The sequence below is a fragment of the Mixophyes fleayi genome, chromosome 1 (assembly GCF_038048845.1).
Source record: "Mixophyes fleayi isolate aMixFle1 chromosome 1, aMixFle1.hap1, whole genome shotgun sequence".
Classification (NCBI taxonomy): Eukaryota; Metazoa; Chordata; class Amphibia; order Anura; family Limnodynastidae; genus Mixophyes; species Mixophyes fleayi.
Genome location: NC_134402.1, coordinates 242,509,355 through 242,530,178, shown reverse-complemented (window position 1 = coordinate 242,530,178; position 20,824 = coordinate 242,509,355). Strand labels below are relative to the sequence as shown.

Here is a 20,824-nt window from a genome sequence, read left to right as displayed (position 1 = left end):
GCCATAAATGACATAAGGTGCTACCCTTATCTACCAGCCCCCCTGGGTGGTTTAACATACACAAAACCCCTTTATCTAACAGCTTCTAAGAGAACCATGTCCCACTATTTCTAGGAAGTAATTCACAAACATATATTTGCAGATTTATGCCTAAAAATTAGCTTGCACATGACAGCTTCCGTCAATATAGTTGCCCAACATTGAGGTCAAAAAGATTAATCAGATCCACCTCCATAGTTGCCATATATACAAGGGTATATCCACTTGTATAGTGAATCGGATGTGCTGAAAGGTAAACATATCTCATAAGTGCTTTTAATAATTGTATTAGATAGAAAATATATGCAAATATATGAAAATGTGTGCACTGCACATGTGCTGAAGACAACAGACATAAAGTGGGTTAACCCTTCAATGGTGACCTCCCTGCAGTGCATATCAGGTAGGGTCCCCTTTAACAGGCAGCTGTTGAAGGGGACCCCATGTTAAGTCCATGTTAAGTTTTTCTACTGTATAACATAGGGTATGGTATTTTGTATTTTCTTGCATATATTATGCTAATTCTCAATTGCACTTTTTGGAGGCCTTTATTTAAGTTATCTGGATGTATAGCAGTCATATAGTGTTTTCCAGTTGCCTGTAGAACGATATCTGCTTCAAAGTGCATAGCAGAGAGGACATCATTTAAGGGTTAAGTCACTATATGTCTCTTATATTCATAGTAGAGTTATTAGCAGGGTTACCTTCTGCTGTTTGAGAATTTTTTCTCATTCTTTTGACTCTTACATTCAGCACACACTCCCATCTTCCCTACACAGAATATAATGGGTAGAAATACAAGTAGAGAGATTTACCAATCACTGGGGACTACTCATTTTCTACTAAGTTAGCTCAGAACCATATGTTCTCCTGGCAATCAAAGCAGTTGTTAAAAAACAAGCACAGATCACCAACTACAACTTGTAGCTAGGCACTCCGTGTGTTTTCCTTGAATTTTTTCTCACACATCTCTTTCTTCAGTATGTGAGTCCAATGAGTACCATAGTCCCAGTCTTCTTGACTCTCTTCATATGCTTATGGCTTATCCCCAGGTAAGGGTATTAGATTCACTGAGAGATGGGTGCCATTAGTCCATCATATCATGAGGGAATGGCCAAGGAGATTTAATTTTCTTGTTCCCTCTCTCTGTTTCCCTCTGTACCCTGTGATTGGTTCTGCTAAGCCAGGTGGTAGATTATAAAGAACAAAATAAGGTAAACAATGAGAACAAAAATCAGATAACCCCCTATGAGTGGGGAGGGTTTGGTTACTCCACAATTTAACCCATTAACAGATGTCTATTTTTTCTCTGAATTTCCAGCAGCTATACCTCTTCACTTATCTTTATCTTGGAGTGAGACAGACACTGGGATGCATATGTCAAACCAACTACATGTAAAAACCACTAATTCTGACAATTACCCCTATATACACAAAAGTATTAAGAATTGAAGGATACGATTCCTCATAAATTAAGGCTAATGATCAGTGATTAATGCAACAGTATATTAAGGGTTGTACTAGTGCTCTAATTTAGTATCAAATGTATGCTGTGTAAAAACTCTGACATACGAAAGCGAGGTGTTGTAATCCTTATACTCAACAATGTTCCCTTTATTACCAAATCACTTGCAGATCTTGAAGGTCACTTTCTTGTGGTTATTGGCACTCTTCACGCTCAAACAATCACACTGTTTTCGATCTATGCTATAAATCAGAGATTTTACTAAGACCTTCAAGAGCTATAGATGGTGTCTCGATGATTCTCAAATTCTGAACCAAGCGACCTTTCAGGAGATTAAACATGCAATTATAGCTTGCTATAATTGCTCCAGGAGTTATATGGGGGCCTACAAAGTCACAATCTGGGGTAGGTTAGTTAGTAATGCCAGCGCAGAAAAAAAATGCAGCTTCTACACAATTCTCTCTTGAAAAGCAGCGGAGATAAAACTGATAATGCAGACTCTATTTTGACCAACAAATTAAGACAAAAATGGGCACTTTTAATTAATCTGATTAATGAAATTAAAAGGAAGGACAAACTATCTACCTACCTGTCCCCTACCATTCTACCAAGGATTTCTTATGAACAGTAAGTGTTTCTAAATGCCGATATTTCTCTAGAGGAGACCTTGGCAGCCATTAAAAAAATTTAAATCTTCCTTAGGCCAGGGACCCGATGGTTTAACCCCACAATATTACCAAAAAATTAAGGCCATCTTGGCTTTCTTTCTAACACAGTTCTATAAAAAAAATCTCGAAGGGGAGGTCTTCGACTTAGCAATATGGACCAATACTTGTGATATCGAAACCAGGTAAGGATGGCACTTTATGTTTGAATTACAGAAAGATGTCCCTATTATATGTTGACATCAAAATTTATGTCACGATCTTACATAGAGACTCAATACCCTTCTCCTGTCGCTCAGAGTCATGTCATCCCCATTCAGTATTTCTAATGGCACCAGACAGGGATGCCCCCACTCCCCATTGATTTTTGCATTGCCACTTGCCATTATCCACCAAAATTTGAGCAAACCCCAACCCTGTGTTATGTGCGTATTGTCGCTAACCAATAACGATTGTCGAACCTCGATTTGTGTTTCCAAAGCACAAAGATTTATTCGCAATAAGTAGAATAAAAATGCTCAAGCGAAGTGTCACGAACAGCACTCACCTGAGTCTGCGTGACGCTTATGTGACCCAGGGTTAACCACACAACAACCACTTGGTATGTCTAAAATGATTAAATACTTCCCTATCTATGCCACACACTAGCTTTGCGATACTAATTACCACCACCAAGGTTTTTTCGGATATGAGCTTACACTCTTATTTAGGAAGCCTTCGGTTCTCCCTAGCATTAATCCAACACAATTTACTTTAATCAGAGTTCACTTAAACCACAAGGTTTGCACAGTTTCAATTAGGTAGCGTCTGGACCAAACTGTCGCGTGAATTCATAAGGACACAGAGACTAGAACTTATTAAGTGTAATTTAATATGGAAGACACATCCACAATGCTTAAGATAAAAAGATAATAAAATGACATACAAATATAGTGCAATTGTTTCTTATAAAATAAAAAGGATAAAACACAGAATTGATACCTCACTTAGAATCAAGTTTGTGGTGCCGGGAGGAGCAGGAAAAAATGGAACCTCTTCAATTACTCCCTCAGAAGAAGAACCCAGAGTTACATTTTCAATACAGTTTTAAAGTCAAGCTACAGGACCCCCCAGCCCCCTTCCCTGTGAGGTCAGAACCAACAGGAGGGGAGAATGCAAATTAGGGTCTTATGACTTTGCTGTTTGAATACCTCTAAGTCAAGTTTTCTTTACACCGTCCTAACTTTTCAACAGTATGGTTTACGAACATGATTTTACCTTCACACAACAGGTCCTAAGTTTCCCTTCATCTGCATACCACACATGCCTCTGGTATGTATGATATTGGAGAAAATGATATGATCTTTTCCTGTGCCCTTATTCAGCTTGAATCTGTCATTAACATACAACCCAGTCTCTGCAGTCGGCCTGTCTGGGGCCTCCCAAACATGTGTGAGATTTCATTGTCTTGCAAGAGATCTCCTCAAAGGCATTCACATTTGCCATCCTGCCATAAATGGTATAAGGTGCTATCCTTATCTACCAGCCCCCCTGGGTGGTTTAACATCCACAAAACCCATTGATCTAACAGCTTCTAAGAGAACCAGGTCACACTATTTCTAGGAAGTAATTCACAAACATATATTTGCAGATTTATGCCTAAACATTAGCTTGCACATGACACCTTCCCTTTTTAAGAGATGGCATGGGAATTGACTGACAGGTCATTGCCCAAGCCATCTCCCACAGATCCCACCTGGTTCAAATGGAATAGCTGTTAACTGGGTCTCAATAGGTTCTCTGGGGAGAAGGGTTAAAAAGGGGTTACATATCTCAGACAGCTGGGACTTCTGGTCTGGCAATATCTGTGGGCTAACCTCTGTATTCTTAAAGGGTCCTATCCCTTGCGCTGCAGCTACTAGATCCAATGGCAAGTCCTTCTTCCCCTCATCTGGCAATCTACAGACTGTCAGGGCACACGCATCACTGTCATTAGGAGCCTTCAACAGATTATAATGAAAATTTCTCTCTATCATCCTGGCAGGGGGATCATACCACTGCTTCTGGCTTGTCTGGGCCTGCATCATGTTCTCATGTACCAACCCTGTTGCAGTGTGCACTTTGTCTCTAATTCTCATGTCCTCTAAGTTAAAGCCTGAGGGAACAATGGCCTGGGATTCCTGACACTGCACTTCTAGGTGGGGACACACTATGCAATTCTTATCTTGGGGGCTACGGAACAGGATGCTCCCCTCCCTCTTGGACTCATCTATCTGGGGGTGTAGAGTAACAGGAAGTTTGGGCCCCTCATCTACCTCCTCTAAGCTGTTAGACGGCTGGCTAAGTGAGAGTGGGCTAGCCACTGACCCCCTGGTCTCTATAGAAAACTCAAGTGAATGGTCAGAACTCAGATGTAGATCTGAGTGGTGAACATTCGAACTACAGGTCCCAGCAGCAAGGTAAGGATTGCTGTCACTCGCTATTTCCCGTTGGTCAGGACTAGGTGTCTCCCCCCCATGCTCACCAGCTCTGTGTGCAGCTGGTTCAGGCACAGAATATACATCTTCACTCTGCCCGCCCTCCCAGTTACCTTGTACAGCATCTTCTGGGCATATTACCTGGGTAGAAACATTGTCTTTCTCTAGCACAACAGAAGTAATCACATGGGCATCTGTCCCATTTCTAGTAAGCATAACATTTACACCAGTATTAATGCCAATATCTGCAATAACAATGTCCGCTGTCCCTATCCCATGACAAGATGTCAGTGTGAAGACAGGTTTGGATTCTAACACAATACTGTTATTGGCATTATCCTCATTATTCGCATTAGGTACAATAATACATTCTCTTTCCTTGTCACCTCCTGGTGCCTGGGAAAAAACATGGTTACTCTCAGCAGGTTCTGGTACTGTAACATGGGCGGCATTAAAATCATTACACACTTCAGGTATAATATGGCATTTCCGTTCCCTGTCACACCCTGCTGCCTGGGAACAAACGTTGGTATTCTCAGCTGATTCTAACACAGTGACATTAGCATCATTACCTACATCAGATATAATAAGACATTCCCTGTCCCTGTCACATCCTGGTTTACACATTTCAGGTGCAATTGAACAGACCTTTTCCTTGTCACCTCCTGCTACCTGGGAACAAACTTTGGTACTTTCAGTTGATTCTGACACAGTAACAGGGGTGGCATTGACATCGTCATTACAGACATACTGAGACAACATTCTTCCTAAATCTGTCCCCAGTAACACATCTATAGGCATATTATCTGAGACCCCGACATCCCTTATACCTCTTCCAGCACCCCAATCAAGGTAAACTTTGGCTACAGGTACAGTTAGGTGAATTCCACCAACCCCTTTCACAGAAATACATTTTCCTGGAATGAAGTCCTCTAACCCTACCAGTTCTGAATGAACTAATGTAACATCCGCACCAGTGTCTCTTAACCCCACAGTTACCTTGTCACCCACAGTGACTGTTTGTAGGTTGTCCTTCCGGCCCCCTTCTGGTCCCGCAACACACAGGACAGCTGGTGAAGATTGCAGGGAAGGTACCCCCCCAGCGGAGGGTGAACTGGTCTTCTTCTCTGGACAAGCGGTACTAATGTGCCCCACCTGGTTGCACACAAAACACCTGCGGGTGTCTCCCACAGCAGGCTTTGCCGCAACCCTCCCAAAAGATGAAGAAACAGTGGGTGATGGCATTGAGGGGGGTGGCGTTGATCCTCCTGGCCGGCCCCCTTTCCAGGCCGACTGCCCTGGCACAAAAGTTCCTCTTTTAGCTGTAGGTGCCCGGGTGACAGTGTACTTGTTAGCCAGTCTAGCTGCTTCCGCAGATGATGTAGGGTCACGATCCACTACCCATTCCTTCACATCAGCTGGGCACAAAGTCAGAAACTGCTCCTGGATCATCAAATCTTGCAGAGCATCAAAGGTGGTGATCTGTAGCCCTCCAACCCACTGTTTGAAGGAAGCACACAGCTGGGCCACAAGTCCTGAATATGATTCAGAGGCACTGCGTTTTAAATCTCTGAATTTCTGCCTATGCGCCTCTGGGGTGATGTTAAAACGTTGCAACAGGGCACTTTTGATTGCCTCATAATTTCCGTCCATCTCAGGTGGAAGATCTGCAAAGGCTTCTAATGCTTTACCTCGCAAACCAGGGGTTAAATATTGTGCCCACTGATCTTTGGCCAGTCCATACTGTCGGCAAGTCTTTTCAAAACCTCGCAAAAAAGTATCCAAATCCCCATCTTTTTCCAATACAGGGAAATTCTCAGGACGGGGTCTGCTAATACCAGCATCTCTGGCTTCTGGCTGGCGTTTGAGCTTCGCAAGCTCCAGCTCATATCTCCTCTCTGCCTCTCGCTTGGCAGATTCTCTTTCTGCCTGTCGCTCTGCTTGGCGCTCTGCTACCTCCATAGCAGCACGCCTCTCTGCTGCCTCCATAGCAGCACGCCTCTCCTGACGGTCAGCAGCTTCCTTCTCCTGGAACTGCTGTATGAGTTGCATTTTAGTTGTAATGTCCGCTGGGCCCAAATATTTTAGGGCAGTTTGCAAATAAACATCCATAGCAGTGTCCACACATGAACCATTAGAATCATCCGAAATTAACAGTCCCTGGTTTTGAGGAATACCCACAGTCAGGTCCACTTCTGAGTTCTGGCTATTCTCTTCCTCGGACACAGCTGTGAGTTGCTGATCCCTCTGCACAAGAGCTTCAATCAATTGCTTCTTGCTTTTGCCACTGGTGGGAATTCCTCCATCCTCACAGTCTGAAATCAGCGCCTCCTTTGTCAAGCGTTTATATGCAGCCGCCATCTCCTCCGCTTAATGCCAAATAAAAAAAGATAAGAAAAAAAAGAGAAGGGGAGGGAAAGAAACAATTGCTGTATGTCTTATAATGTTTTAAGCATTGAGTTCAGTCTCTGGTGAATTAGTCTGTATTTCCTCTCTCAGGGATCACACAACCCTAATTCACTTAAGTTCTTAAAAAAAATTAAAAATATATCCCACAAGCTTGCCACCAATTTGTCACGAACAGCACTCACCTGAGTCTGCGTGACGCTTATGTGACCCAGGGTTAACCACACAACAACCACTTGATATGTCTAAAATGATTAAATACTTCCCTATCTATGCCACACACTAGCTTTGCGATACTAATTACCACCACCAAGGTTTTTTCGGATAAGAGCTGACACTCTTATTTAGGAAGCCTTCGGTTCTCCCTAGCATTAATCCAACACAATTTACTTTAATCAGAGTTCACTTAAACCACAAGGTTTGCACAGTTTCAATTAGGTAGCGTCTGGACCAAACTGTCGCGTGAATTCATAAGGACACAGAGACTAGAACTTATTAAGTGTAATTTAATATGGAAGACACATCCACAATGCTTAAGATAAAAAGATAATAAAATGAAATACAAATATAGTGCAATTGTTTCTTATAAAATAAAAAGGATAAAACACAGAATTGATACCTCACTTAGAATCAAGTTTGTGGTGCCGGGAGGAGCAGGAAAAAATGGAACCTCTTCAATTACTCCCTCAGAAGAAGAACCCAGAGTTACATTTTCAATACAGTTTTAAAGTCAAGCTACAGGACCACCCAGCCCCCTTCCCTGTGAGGTCAGAACCAACAGGAGGGGAGAATGCAAATTAGGGTCTTATGACTTTGCTGTTTGAATACCTCTAAGTCAAGTTTTCTTTACACCGTCCTAACTTTTCAACAGTATGGTTTACGAACATGATTTTACCTTCACACAACAGGTCCTAAGTTTCCCTTCATCTGCATACCACACATGCCTCTGGTATGTATGATATTGGAGAAAATGATATGATCTTTTCCTGTGCCCTTATTCAGCTTGAATCTGTCATTAACATACAACCCAGTCTCTGCAGTCGGCCTGTCTGGGGCCTCCCAAACATGTGTGAGATTTCATTGTCTTGCAAGAGATCTCCTCAAAGGCATTCACATTTGCCATCCTGCCATAAATGGTATAAGGTGCTATCCTTATCTACCAGCCCCCCTGGGTGGTTTAACATCCACAAAACCCATTGATCTAACAGCTTCTAAGAGAACCTGGTCACACTATTTCTAGGAAGTAATTCACAAACATATATTTGCAGATTTATGCCTAAACATTAGCTTGCACATGACACGAAGTAATAGTAAATACAGCCGTTACTTATCGCAGGCGCTCTGGATCCAGTGCAGTCATTCAATCCTGAAGTCTGGGGACAAGATGTCTGCACTCTGGATCACAAGCTGCTGCTTATATACACAATCAAATACAGTAATACAATGAAGATGGTATAGCTTGCATCTATTGGTCCAGGTCTCAGGAATGTCCAAGGGGTTGTCAATCATTGGCTGGTTCATCCTAAGGAATCCAAAGGAGGGGGTCATCTCTGCAGGGGGTATGCTCTGCTCTTCCCGCCAAGATTCCTTAGTCTTAAATAGTTCATAATTCCCTATCATTCATAACTTGTGTATGCACTCTGCGATTCCCTCGCAGAGTGAACCAAACAGTAGGATATGTAACAAGGTTCATTATGATACCACTTATGATGTTATTCCTTCAACCCGTTCCATGTATTTCACTAATATGCATGTAACTCTGATATAACATATAAATACTACTATATTTCGACATAACTGACTATGTGTTGCAACTACCATTAATGTGTACTATTTTATAAGTATGCGTGTTTGTGCGAATGTATGGTAAAAGACCAATTACTGTTGCTGCCACGTGTAGTGAATGCATACGCCCTTTCACGCCGTAGCGTGCCCTTGTACGTCGATGCGTACCGTACGCATCTTTTCAGACAAAGACAACCAAGTTTGCTAGCTTTAATTGAAATGACTTTATCCAATTTGCTGACTTCGACAGCTCCACCCTTTGATAGTGTAATAAACTATCACCCAATCACTGTTTCAAGTTCAGGATTATACAATACTTCTTCACAGACCATGATCTCGGTATCTGGTACCACCCTTTCAGTCTCTTTCTCAGTGTTACTCCTATGAGACCGTTTTCCACACTTCAACACAGTAGGAACACATTTGACAACTAAACCAATTGCTAAGATGACACCCAGTATAAGGAGAAGGAGCTTACCTACACTAGCAACCATTTCCTGTACCCACTCCCCCAGACCAGAGAACCATTTCTCAGGGTTCAACAATGAGAACCAACCCGCCACCTTTTCCCCGACCTCATATAACGAAGAATTATGGCTCTTTCGAAATTCCCATTTCAGCTGTAAAATTTCATCCATCTTCCGGTCTATAACCTCTTTAGGGTCATCCGTATTATTAGTAATGTACGTGCAACATTTGACACCGAACTGGGTGGCCAGTGTCACACAGTACCCACCAGTAATAGAGGTGAGATAATTTAGTACCAGTCTATGTTGCACCAACTCCTTGTACGCTTGTAGCTCCCTTCCAGTATACCTGAAAGTGTCATCATACATCTCGGTGATATTATCTATTAATTTGGCTAGGTCTTGGATATATTTAAAGTTTAATGTTCCCCGAGCGGTCCTCATGAGATCTAGAGCAACCATGACTTGGAAACCAGCAGTTTCACTAATCAATTTTGTAGCTATGGGTTCCTCACCAGGAATCATATTTCTCTTGCCATGGTGTTCATACTGTGTGTGTATGTATGGTGGTGATGTAGTCTTGTGAATACCAACCATTTCTTCATGAGTAATAGTCATGATTTCAGGAACCAGTTTAGCTAAGAAACACAAGCCCTTGGAACTCGGAGTCACCCAGGAATAAGCTTTCCTCCCACAAACAAAATACACATAATCAGGGAGAACATAAGGAGCAGTATGCCCATGAATTATATCACACAGAGTTTTGATAAAACTACCCATGCCCAGTGTCTCCATTTGTTCTAGACACGTCTCGGCATTAATGACATTTTTACATTTATCTGTAGAGACTTTTCCAATGGATATCTTCTTATGTTTGGTTATACGCCCTAATTTGTGACCTCCATCAACATTCCTGCCTAGTAGTGACCTTGTGAGTCTCCCTCTAAAATGAGTGTGACGAGCCATTGTCTGATCTGATAGGTCAGCCTCCCAATTCTCCAGGCGCTTTGCATGAGATATGTTTAGGCACAGCAAAGATCTGCCTATGTAGTATTGTCGAAGCGTCAGACTAGGGGACCTAGTGTTATTGTACCTCCCGTCTATGGGCCTCCCACCCCTCAATTCGAGTACTTCAGATATGTTTAGAGGGAATGGCACTAGTCCTATATTATGCTGCCCTTGAGGCACGTGAGAGCACACCCAACACTCGGTTTGGTTTAGCACCTTACCCACCAGGGAGTGATAATCCTCCAAAGGATGCCCGCCTATATTCAGAGTACTGGGGGACTGGCATCGTTGGATGCATCTCTCTTCAACTAGGGAGTCGCAGAACTTGCAGATACAATACTCATCAGACAATAGCCCCTCACACTGCCTCCGAGTTCCTGAGCTAGCAGACCTTTTCATAACCCCTGGACCAAGTTTGATAATGGGCTGCTCTGAGTATCCTATTAACTTTTCTTCGGCCTCCATTTCATCCGTATCACTCCCAGAACTCTCCTCCGTCCTCCATCCTCCTTCACAAAAATAGAATGTCCTAGAAAGAGTAAAAACAAGGAAAATCCTGGAGCAAAAAAAAACAAAAACCGCCACTCCATCGCTGGAAAGATAATTCTGAGGCAACGTCTCTGGTTCAGGTGTCTCGACTGCAGGCTTTAGGTCTCCCGGAACAGGCTCACAAGTGACAGCTCTGTGTTGTCGGTCTTAGTTTTATCTTGCACTTTCTCCGGATTATGGACTCCTGCAGTGGGTGGAATGGACCCAAGTGTCTCTCTCTGCAACCTTTAGTGATGTAGTACTGGTCAGCAGCACTTGGTACGGGCCTTCCCAACGGTCTGTTAAACAACCTGAACGTAAGAAATTGCGGATCATAACATAGTCTCCAGGTTCAACATCATGACAGTTCGTTTCTGGCATACCAGGTGACAGCATTTTTAGTTTTTGTTGTTGTTGTTTTAGCTGTCTACTCATTCTTATAAGATATTATACAGTCACTTCATTATTACACTTCAAGTCGTCTTGTGGACTCACGATCAAATGAGGTTGTCGTCCGAACAGTATCTCAAAGGGGGACAGATTAAGAGGAGGTCTAGGAGTGGTTCGAATGCTATGGAGGACCAACGGCAAAGCCTCAGGCCATGCCAACCCATTTTCAGCCATTATCTTACCCAGCTTGTTCTTTATAGTACCGTTTACTCTCTCCACCTTACCACTGGCTTGTGGTCGGTAAGGGGTGTGAAGTCTGCTACTGATTCCCATGAGTTTACACATATTTTGGAAGATATCACCAGTAAAATGGGTACCCCTATCACTTTCAATGATTCTAGGGATACCGAACCTACACACAAAGTCTTGTACAATTTTCTTTGCAGTGAACACAGCAGTATTAGTGGCTGCCGGATATGCTTCTACCCAACCGGAAAACACATCAATACACACTAGCACATACTTTAAATTCCTGCACGGTAGTAATTGGATATAGTCAATTTGTATTACTTGGAAAGGTCTGTCTGTAGGAGGGATGTGGGATGGCTCAGTTAGAATAGTTTTCCCAACATTTTTCCTCAAACAAGTAAGACATGACATTGCTTTCTTACCAGCCTGAGAGGAAAATCCGGGAGCACACCAGTATGCTCTCACCAGTTTGCACATACCTTCTTTACCCAGGTGAGTCAGGCCGTGTGCTGCTTCAGCCAGGCTTGGATAGTATGTTCGGGGAGCTACAGGCTTACCTTGTCCATCCCTCCAGAGGACTCTTGACCACATCCCTTCGCCTTCCAGACCGCCCTTTCCTGCAGGGAAATCTTGCATTTCAATTAATTTCTGCATGTCTAATGTCTGAAAAACCATCATAGTCTCGGTCGATACAGTCATAGGTTGCCCTGCTGCCCATTTAGCAGCTTCGTCTGCCCTGTTTTTGCCCAATGACACTGGGTCTTCTTCAAAGGTATGGGCTTTGCACTTTATGACGGCTACTGTTCTGGGTAACTGTATCGCTGTCAGAAGTCCTTTTATGTGTTGTGAGTGTGCCACTGGTGTACCTGCTGCTGTCGTAAAGTTTCTAAGACGCCAAAGGGCCCCAAAATCATGCACTACCCCGAAGGCGTACCTAGAGTCAGTATATATATTGGCTGATTTACCCTCTGCCAATTCACACGCTCTCCTTAGTGCTACTAGTTCCGCCACCTGGGCTGAGTGAGGTGGACCAAGGGGTTCAGCTTCTACCACATCCTGATCGTCTACAACAGTGTAACCAGTACATAGCTCTCCTCTCTCTGTCTGTCTATGGCAACTTCCGTCTGTATAAAACGTAAAATCTACATTTTCTAAGGGGGTGTCACGTATGTCGGGCCTTGCAGTAAAGGTCTGATTCAGGTATTCCATACAGTCATGCGTGTCAGTATTCTTGCCTAACTCATCATCAACCAGGGTCTCCTCACCTCCCACCCTTTGTGTCTCTAGAGACACATACAGAAGGTATGTAGCTGGATTTAAGGTGCTACATCATTTGATGGTGATGTTTGAGGGTGCCATCAGGGCTAGTTCCCACTTTGTGAATCTAGCTGAAGAAACATGTCTGGTTTGGGCTGAATTTAACAGAGCTGATACAGCATGGGGTGTATAGATAGTTGAATTATGTCCTAATACTACGTCCTCGCTCTTACTCACCAGAAGAGCCGTTGCTGCTACACTTCTGAGAAATGTTGGGATTGATCTTGCCACATTGTCTAATTGTGCACTGTAGTATGCTACCGGTCTGCTAGCGTCACCATGTTTCTGTGCGAGGACCCCTGCTGCACAACCATCAGCTTCTGTACAAAATAGCTCAAAAGGCTTTTCATAATCAGGTATTCCCAATGCAGGTGCTCTAGTCAGACTATCCTTAAGATTAAAGAACGCTTGCTCTGACTCTTCTTTGTGTACAACACGTTCTGGTTTTGAGGAAGAGACTAGCTCCTGCAATGGTAATGCCAGAATAGAAAAACCTGGGATCCAGGATCTACAGTATCCACACATCCCTAAAAAAGTACGAATCTGCTTCTGGCTCTGCGGCAGAGTCATGTGTTGTATGGCCTCAATTCTGTTGGTTGTCAGGTGTCTTAGCCCCTTAGTGAGGCAGTGTCCTAAGTATTTGACCTTAGTCTGACATGGCTGTAATTTATCCTTTGCCACCTTGTGCCCTGTTTGTGAAAGATGAAGCAACAACAATTTAGTATCATGTAAACATGACATAAAAGAATCAGAGCACAACAACAAGTCATCCACATATTGAATTAAAACAGACCCATTGTGGGGTTGAAAGGATTGCAAACAGTCATGTAAGACTTGGGAGAAAATACTGGGGCTGTCAATGAACCCCTGGGGTAGTCTGGTCCATGTGTATTGCACTCCCCTGTAGGAGAATGCAAAAAGGTATTGGCAGTCAGGGTGAAGAGGGACTGAGAAGAAAGCAGAACATAGATCAATGACAGTAAAATGACTGGCAGACGGTGGAATCTGCATGAGGATGACAGCTGGATTCGGCACTACGGGGAATTGGCTCTCAACAACTTTATTAATTCCCCTTAAGTCCTGGACAAATCTATAGCCCCTCCCCTCATTCTTCTTCACAGGAAAAATGGGACTATTTGCTGTACTGGCTGTACGAATTAAAATCCCTTGTTGTAACAGCCTCTCAATAACAGGATATACCCCTAGTTCCACCTCCGGTTTTAATGGATACTGTGGGATTTTTGGAGCTATCCTACCACTTTTTAGATTGACCATGACAGGGGCTACGTTTGCTATCAGTCCAGTGTCCTGTCCATCTCTGGTCCATAGGGAACCTGGTATTTCCAGAAACATCCCCTTTACTTGAGATGGACTTTGTTCTACAACAGGAGAGTGTAACATTAACCTTTGAGGGGTGTCCAATATATCCTGTACCTCATGTGCGACCTTCTCCGGTATATCTAAGAACACACCATCAGAAGTACAGTATATGACACATCCCATTTTACATAACAAGTCTCTCCCTAGCAAGTTAGTAGGAGCCGCTGCAGCCAAGAGAAATGAATGCTTAGTATGCAGAGGCCCAATAGTAACTTCAGCGGGTTTAGTTAGAGGATAATGTAACACTTTTCCCGTTACCCCCATAGCTGGAATGGTTTTACTGGTCACCTGTAGATTGAAAGGAGAGGTTATCACAGATCGGGCCGCCCCTGTATCTACAAAAAAAGTTTGTTTCCTACCAGCTATGTCAACTATCATTTTTGGTTCTTCACTCTGACTCTCAGTTAACCTCACTGGCTGTAGACTACAGGTATGACCTGACCCCTAGCGCTGACTATTGATTTCCCGCGCAGCATTTGCTGCTGTAATATGCGTGGGTAGATGTGAGTCTTCTAGTCTATGTGAATCCCTCCTTGGAGGATATCTATGTGACCCACCCTTATGTGTATTGAGTCTTTCCTTTTTACAATCTCTTATGTAATGTCCTTCCTCGTTACAGTTGAAACACCTGATCACTTTAGGTTTCTTGTTATATGGGTTGTATGCTGGTGGTCGTGTATGCACCCCTTCCAGAGCCTGTATACTTACCGTCATTAACCTATCACTTTTCTCTTCCCTTTTTCTAAAAAGGTTTTTGTCATGCTCCACAGCAGTCTCCCTAAGAGAGTCTACCGTGACACCTCTCCAATTAGGTAATGTGGTTTGTACTCTCGTCTAAGGCCATCCATCAGTACTCCTACAGCTACCTCTCTGTGATGTGGGTCCTCACTTATGTTGGATATCCCAGTAAACCGTGTTATCGCTGCTATAGCTCTAGTGAAGTAATCTGCTGCTGTTTCACTATCCTTTTGTTTAATGGTGAAAATCTTACTCCAATTTACTACTACTGGAAAATAGATGGCTAAGTGTTTGACAATTTGTTCTATATTCTTTTGGTTAATCTCATCAGTCAAGGTGTCATCTTCCTCCAACAAAAAATCTTCAATGAATTTTTGTATGTTAGTATTGGGAGGAAGACACGCCCTCAACACTACACGCCAATCCTTATTGGTTGGTTCGTGGGCATTTCCTAAGTCTTTAACAAATTTCTGACACTTAGCCAACTCTTTTCTAGGATCTGGGAATTCAGTCATAATGGAACGTAATTCTGATCTAGTCCAGGGACAATGCATTGTAACATTTCTTAAAGAAACTACACCATCCTTATCCGGTTTCCCACTGGGAACTGATATTGTGCGGACTGGGAACGCACCCTCTGGTACACTGACTTCAGGGGACACTACAGGATTTGCTGGTTCTAGATTTAGAACGCTTTCACTTCTAGTGATCACGCTACTCTCACCTATCTCAGACATTTTCTCATACTTGCGCTGAGCCTCTAGTACACTAACGGCATGGGCAATGGCCGAAATCACAGTGGGTTCATCTTCATTTTCAGATACACTTGTTTTAAACTGGCTTAAAACAGGATACAACTTAGCAATTTTTCTATTTTCAGTTTTAACAACGGCTGTACTTAACCCTCCCCCCACATAAGGTGGCGGGGGCGTGCTTGCGCTGAGTTCGCCACGCTTCTCAACGGTTACATCCGCCTTGCGCGCTCTTTTCGCCACGCCTACTTCCGGTTTGCATTCGCTCCTCTGCCACGTGTTACCTTCCATTTTCCACAATTTTAAATAATCATTATGTTTATTCCTCACTTTCGTTGAGGTAATCAACCATACTTTATCTTTTACAGTATTTAGTACCGCTGCATTAAAACTTCCTATTGTTGGGAAAGGCCTATCACAAGCTTTGGTCATCTTGACTCACGTGTCACAATACACAGTTGCGTATGCACCATATATCTTACACATGAGAAACCTCGCTGAACCAATAGGGCCTTCCTTAGGCAATACACTAGTGTATGCTTAGCACCCATGTTGAACAATATACCTTCTACCCGGAACACAGACACACCGCAGTGCTCTGTTCCTTCCGGCTAACAATTCCAACTCTGTCGCTACAACCACAGCTAGAGATCTTTAATGCTCGGTGGACGTATTTCCTTTAGCCGCGTTCAGTCGCTTTTCTCGCACCCGGCGAGGATCCCTAATACAGAAATATCACTGTGGGCCCCACGGGCTATCAGCTCCTCGATACCCTGGCTCAACCACAAAAATCTGTTGAGTTTATTATAACTGGGAGAACAAAGTCGATACAATCAACCAGCCTTTCCAATATAATTCCTCCTAGCTGCTTCACCAATTCGCACTAACGGTGCGGTTAGATCGCACTGCCTACCAATACTAATTATTAGCAAACCTTGCGATCTATTGGTAGCGCTTTGCGAAAACCCGGTTTTCGCATTCGGTATACCTGCCCTGTATACCGTCCTTCAGTTGGGCAATCCGCCTTGTCAGACAGCAACTGAGCACAATGAATAATGAACAGTGTATCTACGTTACAACATCACACACTATACACCTTTTCTGCGCAGAAAATCAAAAGTACCCAACAACAGTAATAATATCTCAGAGGCTTTCACAAGTAATTATACTATACATGTACAATAACTATCAAAATGATTGTTTAACCACGTGGCAAATCTACCGGAAGTTCGCGTACGCACAGCAGGAAATACACATACGCTAAGCAATGCAATACAGTTAAAACGCACAATGACAGAAAAAAGAAACAGTTTTCTCTTTTGTCCCTAGGTTCTAGTTAGCGTGCCCTAGATAATGCAAAATGGACATTCGGTTTCACAACACAGAGTAAAATTCAGGTTTTGAACACCATGTGTTCTTACCCGTTTATGACGCGTCTCCACCCTTTGTTGCGGAACCGAAATCCGTTGGTCTTGCGTATCGTCGGCAACGAAACCTCCAAAGCTCACGAGCCCCCAAATTGTTATGTGCGTATTGTCGAACCTCGATTTGTGTTTCCAAAGCACAAAGATTTATTCGCAATAAGTAGAAAATGCTCAAGCGAAGTAATAGTAAATACAGCCGTTACTTATCGCAGGCGCTCTGGATCCAGTGCAGTCATTCAATCCTGAAGTCTGGGGACAAGATGTCTGCACTCTGGATCACAAGCTGCTGCTTATATACACAATCAAATACAGTAATACAATGAAGATGGTATAGCGTGCATCTATTGGTCCAGGTCTCAGGAATGTCCAAGGGGTTGTCAATCATTGGCTGGTTCATCCTAAGGAATCCAAAGGAGGGGGTCATCTCTGCAGGGGGTATGCTCTGCTCTTCCCGCCAAGATTCCTTAGTCTTAAATAGTCCATAGTTCCCTATCATTCATAACTTGTGTATGCACTCTGCGATTCCCTCGAAGAGTGAACCAAACAGTAGGATATGTAACAAGGTTCATTATGATACCACTTATGATGTTATTCCTTCAACCCGTTCCGTGTATTTCACTAATATGCATGTAACTCTGATATAACATATAAATACTACTATATTTCGACATAACTGACTATGTGTTGCAACTACCATTAATGTGTACTATTTTATAAGTATGCGTGTTTGTGCGAATGTATGGTAAAAGACCAATTACTGTTGCTGCCACGTGTAGTGGATGCATACGCCCTTTCACGCCATAGCGTGCCCTTGTACGTCGATGCGTACCGTACGCATCTTTTCAGACAAAGACAACCAAGTTTGCTAGACTTTAATTGAAATGACTTTATCCAATTTGCTGACTTCGACAGCTGTCATCAGAGTCAGAAAAGTGGAACACTTAATTGCCCTATACACACATTACATATTTTTTATGATAATGGATTTGTGCTCATCCATTCTCCATATTCTTTAAGAAATTGAAAACTACAGCTTTCATTCAGGCTACAAAAATAACCCCCCAAGTACTACATTTTTATATATCAGACCTGACGAAGACTAGCTTGGAACAGCAGTTCCATTTTAGATGGCACCAAAAGAAAATTAAATATCTTGGAATACACATTACACAACATCACCATCAACTGTTCTAGGCTAACTTCCCTCAGCTTATTTTCCAGATTATGGTGTATATTTACTAAACGGCAGGTTTAAATAAGTGGAGATGTTGTCTATAGCAACCAATCAGATTCTAGCTGTCATTTTGTAGAATGTACTAAAGAAATGATAACTAGAATCTGATTGGTTGCTATAGGCAACAACTCCACTTTTTCAAACCTGCAGTTTAGCAAATATACCCCTAAATGTGACTTGGGGAAATGGAATCACCATTTTAGCTCCTGCATAGGCTGTATCAATGCTATCAAGATAAATGTCCTTCCCAGATTCAAAATTTATTCCAAGCACTACCAATCCATGCCCCTCCTTATGTTTTAAAATGTTTGCAGCACTCCACCTCACAATTTATTTAAGCTAAAAGGGATCTAGGGTCCATCTCCAGAAACGCAGCACAGGGTGGAGCTCTGAGCATTCTGAATTTCATACAATATTATCTAGCTGTACAACTTGTTCAGTGTATACTATGGAACAGTTCCATCACCGTAATTGTCTGGTCACTGATCGAGGCTGAAAGCCTTGGAATCACCTCCATCTTGTAGCTCCTCTGGCCCATATGGCCTCAGCACCCAAAGTTGGTCCAAAGCCACTCTGTAATATCATATGCTTTAACAATCTGGGACAGAGCTGGCAAATCCCATGGGCTGACGCCACCTCCCAGCCATTAAACTGCTTTTTGACAATCCAGGATTTCCTTCAGGCTGTAGTCCTGGATTAGATGAACATTGGGTGACAAGTGGTATTAAATATATGAATTGTATTTCTTCTGATATAAAAGAAAAGTTCAGCAACTATAATAATTATTCATTCCAATTCTTACAACTGATAATCTTTCATGCCTGACTCACAGACCCCTTACTACTGCAGAGACCATTTTAACAAAGGACCTAATCGCCACATTATAAGATGAACTTTAGTCAGTAAATTGGACACATAATATCGCTAGCTTACTGTCAAATCATGGTGTACTGGATAAAGTCCTCAACCCTAGTGATGCAATAAGTCAATAATCGCATATGATATACCTACAGGATGAAGGCTATGATAAGTATACTGCGTAACTCATCTGTAACTTCCATCAAAGTGTGGGAGCCATGGACAATATGATTCAATGTTCACCTCCCTTTCTCCTGATCCCCCTTCTACACTATAGTTCAGCTCTTGCCTAATATGGTTTAAGCACATACCTTCCATGTAATGGATTAGATTTATAATTAACATTGGTACACCTGAATCTCATCCTACCTTATCCATTCACTGTCTTCCCCCGGTGGTAAGCCACGCCACTTAACCTCTCTCTCTGAAAGCTACTACTACATTCTTTCCTTCTTCCATACTATAAAAAAGGTCAACACAATATACAATTTAATTAGTTTTTTTTATTCCATTGATACATCTGTGGACAATTCCTGACATACACTTGCCTGTTCTCTAGTATGTTTCTGATTGTAACTTGTTCATCTGCATTGTCATGTTTGTTATGGCCACCAGTGCGTCATAAACTTGTAGAACTAGCGGAAGAGGTCTTCACCTATAGCAGCCGCCTTTTCTGTAGAGACTGGTTACGCTCACAGGTACTCGGATGCCCCTAGGTCTTACACTCAGTGTAGTACAATGGTCGCACAGCAGCACACAGGAATGGGAGGTAATAACACGGAGTTAGGGACAGGCCAGAGGTCTGCGGTCCAGAACTGAGTTGATAATATCTGACTGGCCTAAACTGAGGACAGGGGGTAAATGTATCAAAGTCCGGTTTTTTCATCTCGCGGGAGATCGGCGTCTTTGCAGCTAAAATTTAAAGTGGCGATGGCTTGTAAAGGCAAGTTTGCCTTTACAAGCCATCGCCACTTTAAATTTTTGCAGCTAAAATTTAAAGTGGCGATGGCTTGTAAAGGCAAGTTTGCCTTTACAAGCCATCGCCACTTTAAATTTTAGCTGCAAAGACGCCGATCTCCCGCGAGATGAAAAAAACGGACTTTGATACATTTACTCCCAGGTGGGGAAAGTCAGATACAAGTAGGGTCAGGGCAACAAGCGATGATTCAGGTCCCGATAACAAGCAGAGAGTCATGGCAACAAGCAGGTATCAAGATCCAGGAGACAGGCAGAGGTCATACACAGAAGTTAATCCAAAGGCTTTCACCAATGCAGCACAGGAGCAGGTCAGCTATCTGGAAACAGGACGCTATAACCGGCCTAGGCAACGATTGGCTGAAAAAAGGAAGTGACATCCCGGTCGTCATGGAGACAGATGGGATGCGTGCTGTGGGTACGGAAAGTCGCGGCGGCTTGAGGCACCGCCGCGGCTCGTGACAATGTTGGCCTCTTAATGAATTAAATAACAAAATAAAAAAATTCTGACACGTTTTTTTCAGTGAGAAATTGGGTGTAGCGACTTTCAGCATAGTAAGTGGCTGAGCTGAATGGACAGAAATTCCAGTAACTAGCTGATCACATTTATAAGTGAAAACTTATATGGAGAGTAGGAGTATATGAAATTGTTTTAAAAATATGCTGATTCTTTATATATGCTGCATTT

General features: G+C 42.8%; 1 protein-coding gene across 1 annotated transcript; it reads right to left on the bottom strand.

Moving 5' to 3' along the window:
- Positions 1 to 891: 891 nt before the first annotated feature.
- Positions 892 to 6,880, bottom strand: LOC142145886 (uncharacterized). Its single transcript, XM_075204609.1, has 2 exons — positions 4,812 to 6,880; positions 892 to 909 (listed from the first exon to the last, which is right to left on the bottom strand). The coding sequence occupies exons 1-2, from the start codon at positions 6,735 to 6,737 to the stop codon at positions 892 to 894; spliced, it is 1,944 nt and encodes a 647-aa protein (XP_075060710.1). The 5' UTR covers positions 6,738 to 6,880.
- Between the last annotated feature and the right edge of the window lie 13,944 nt (positions 6,881 to 20,824).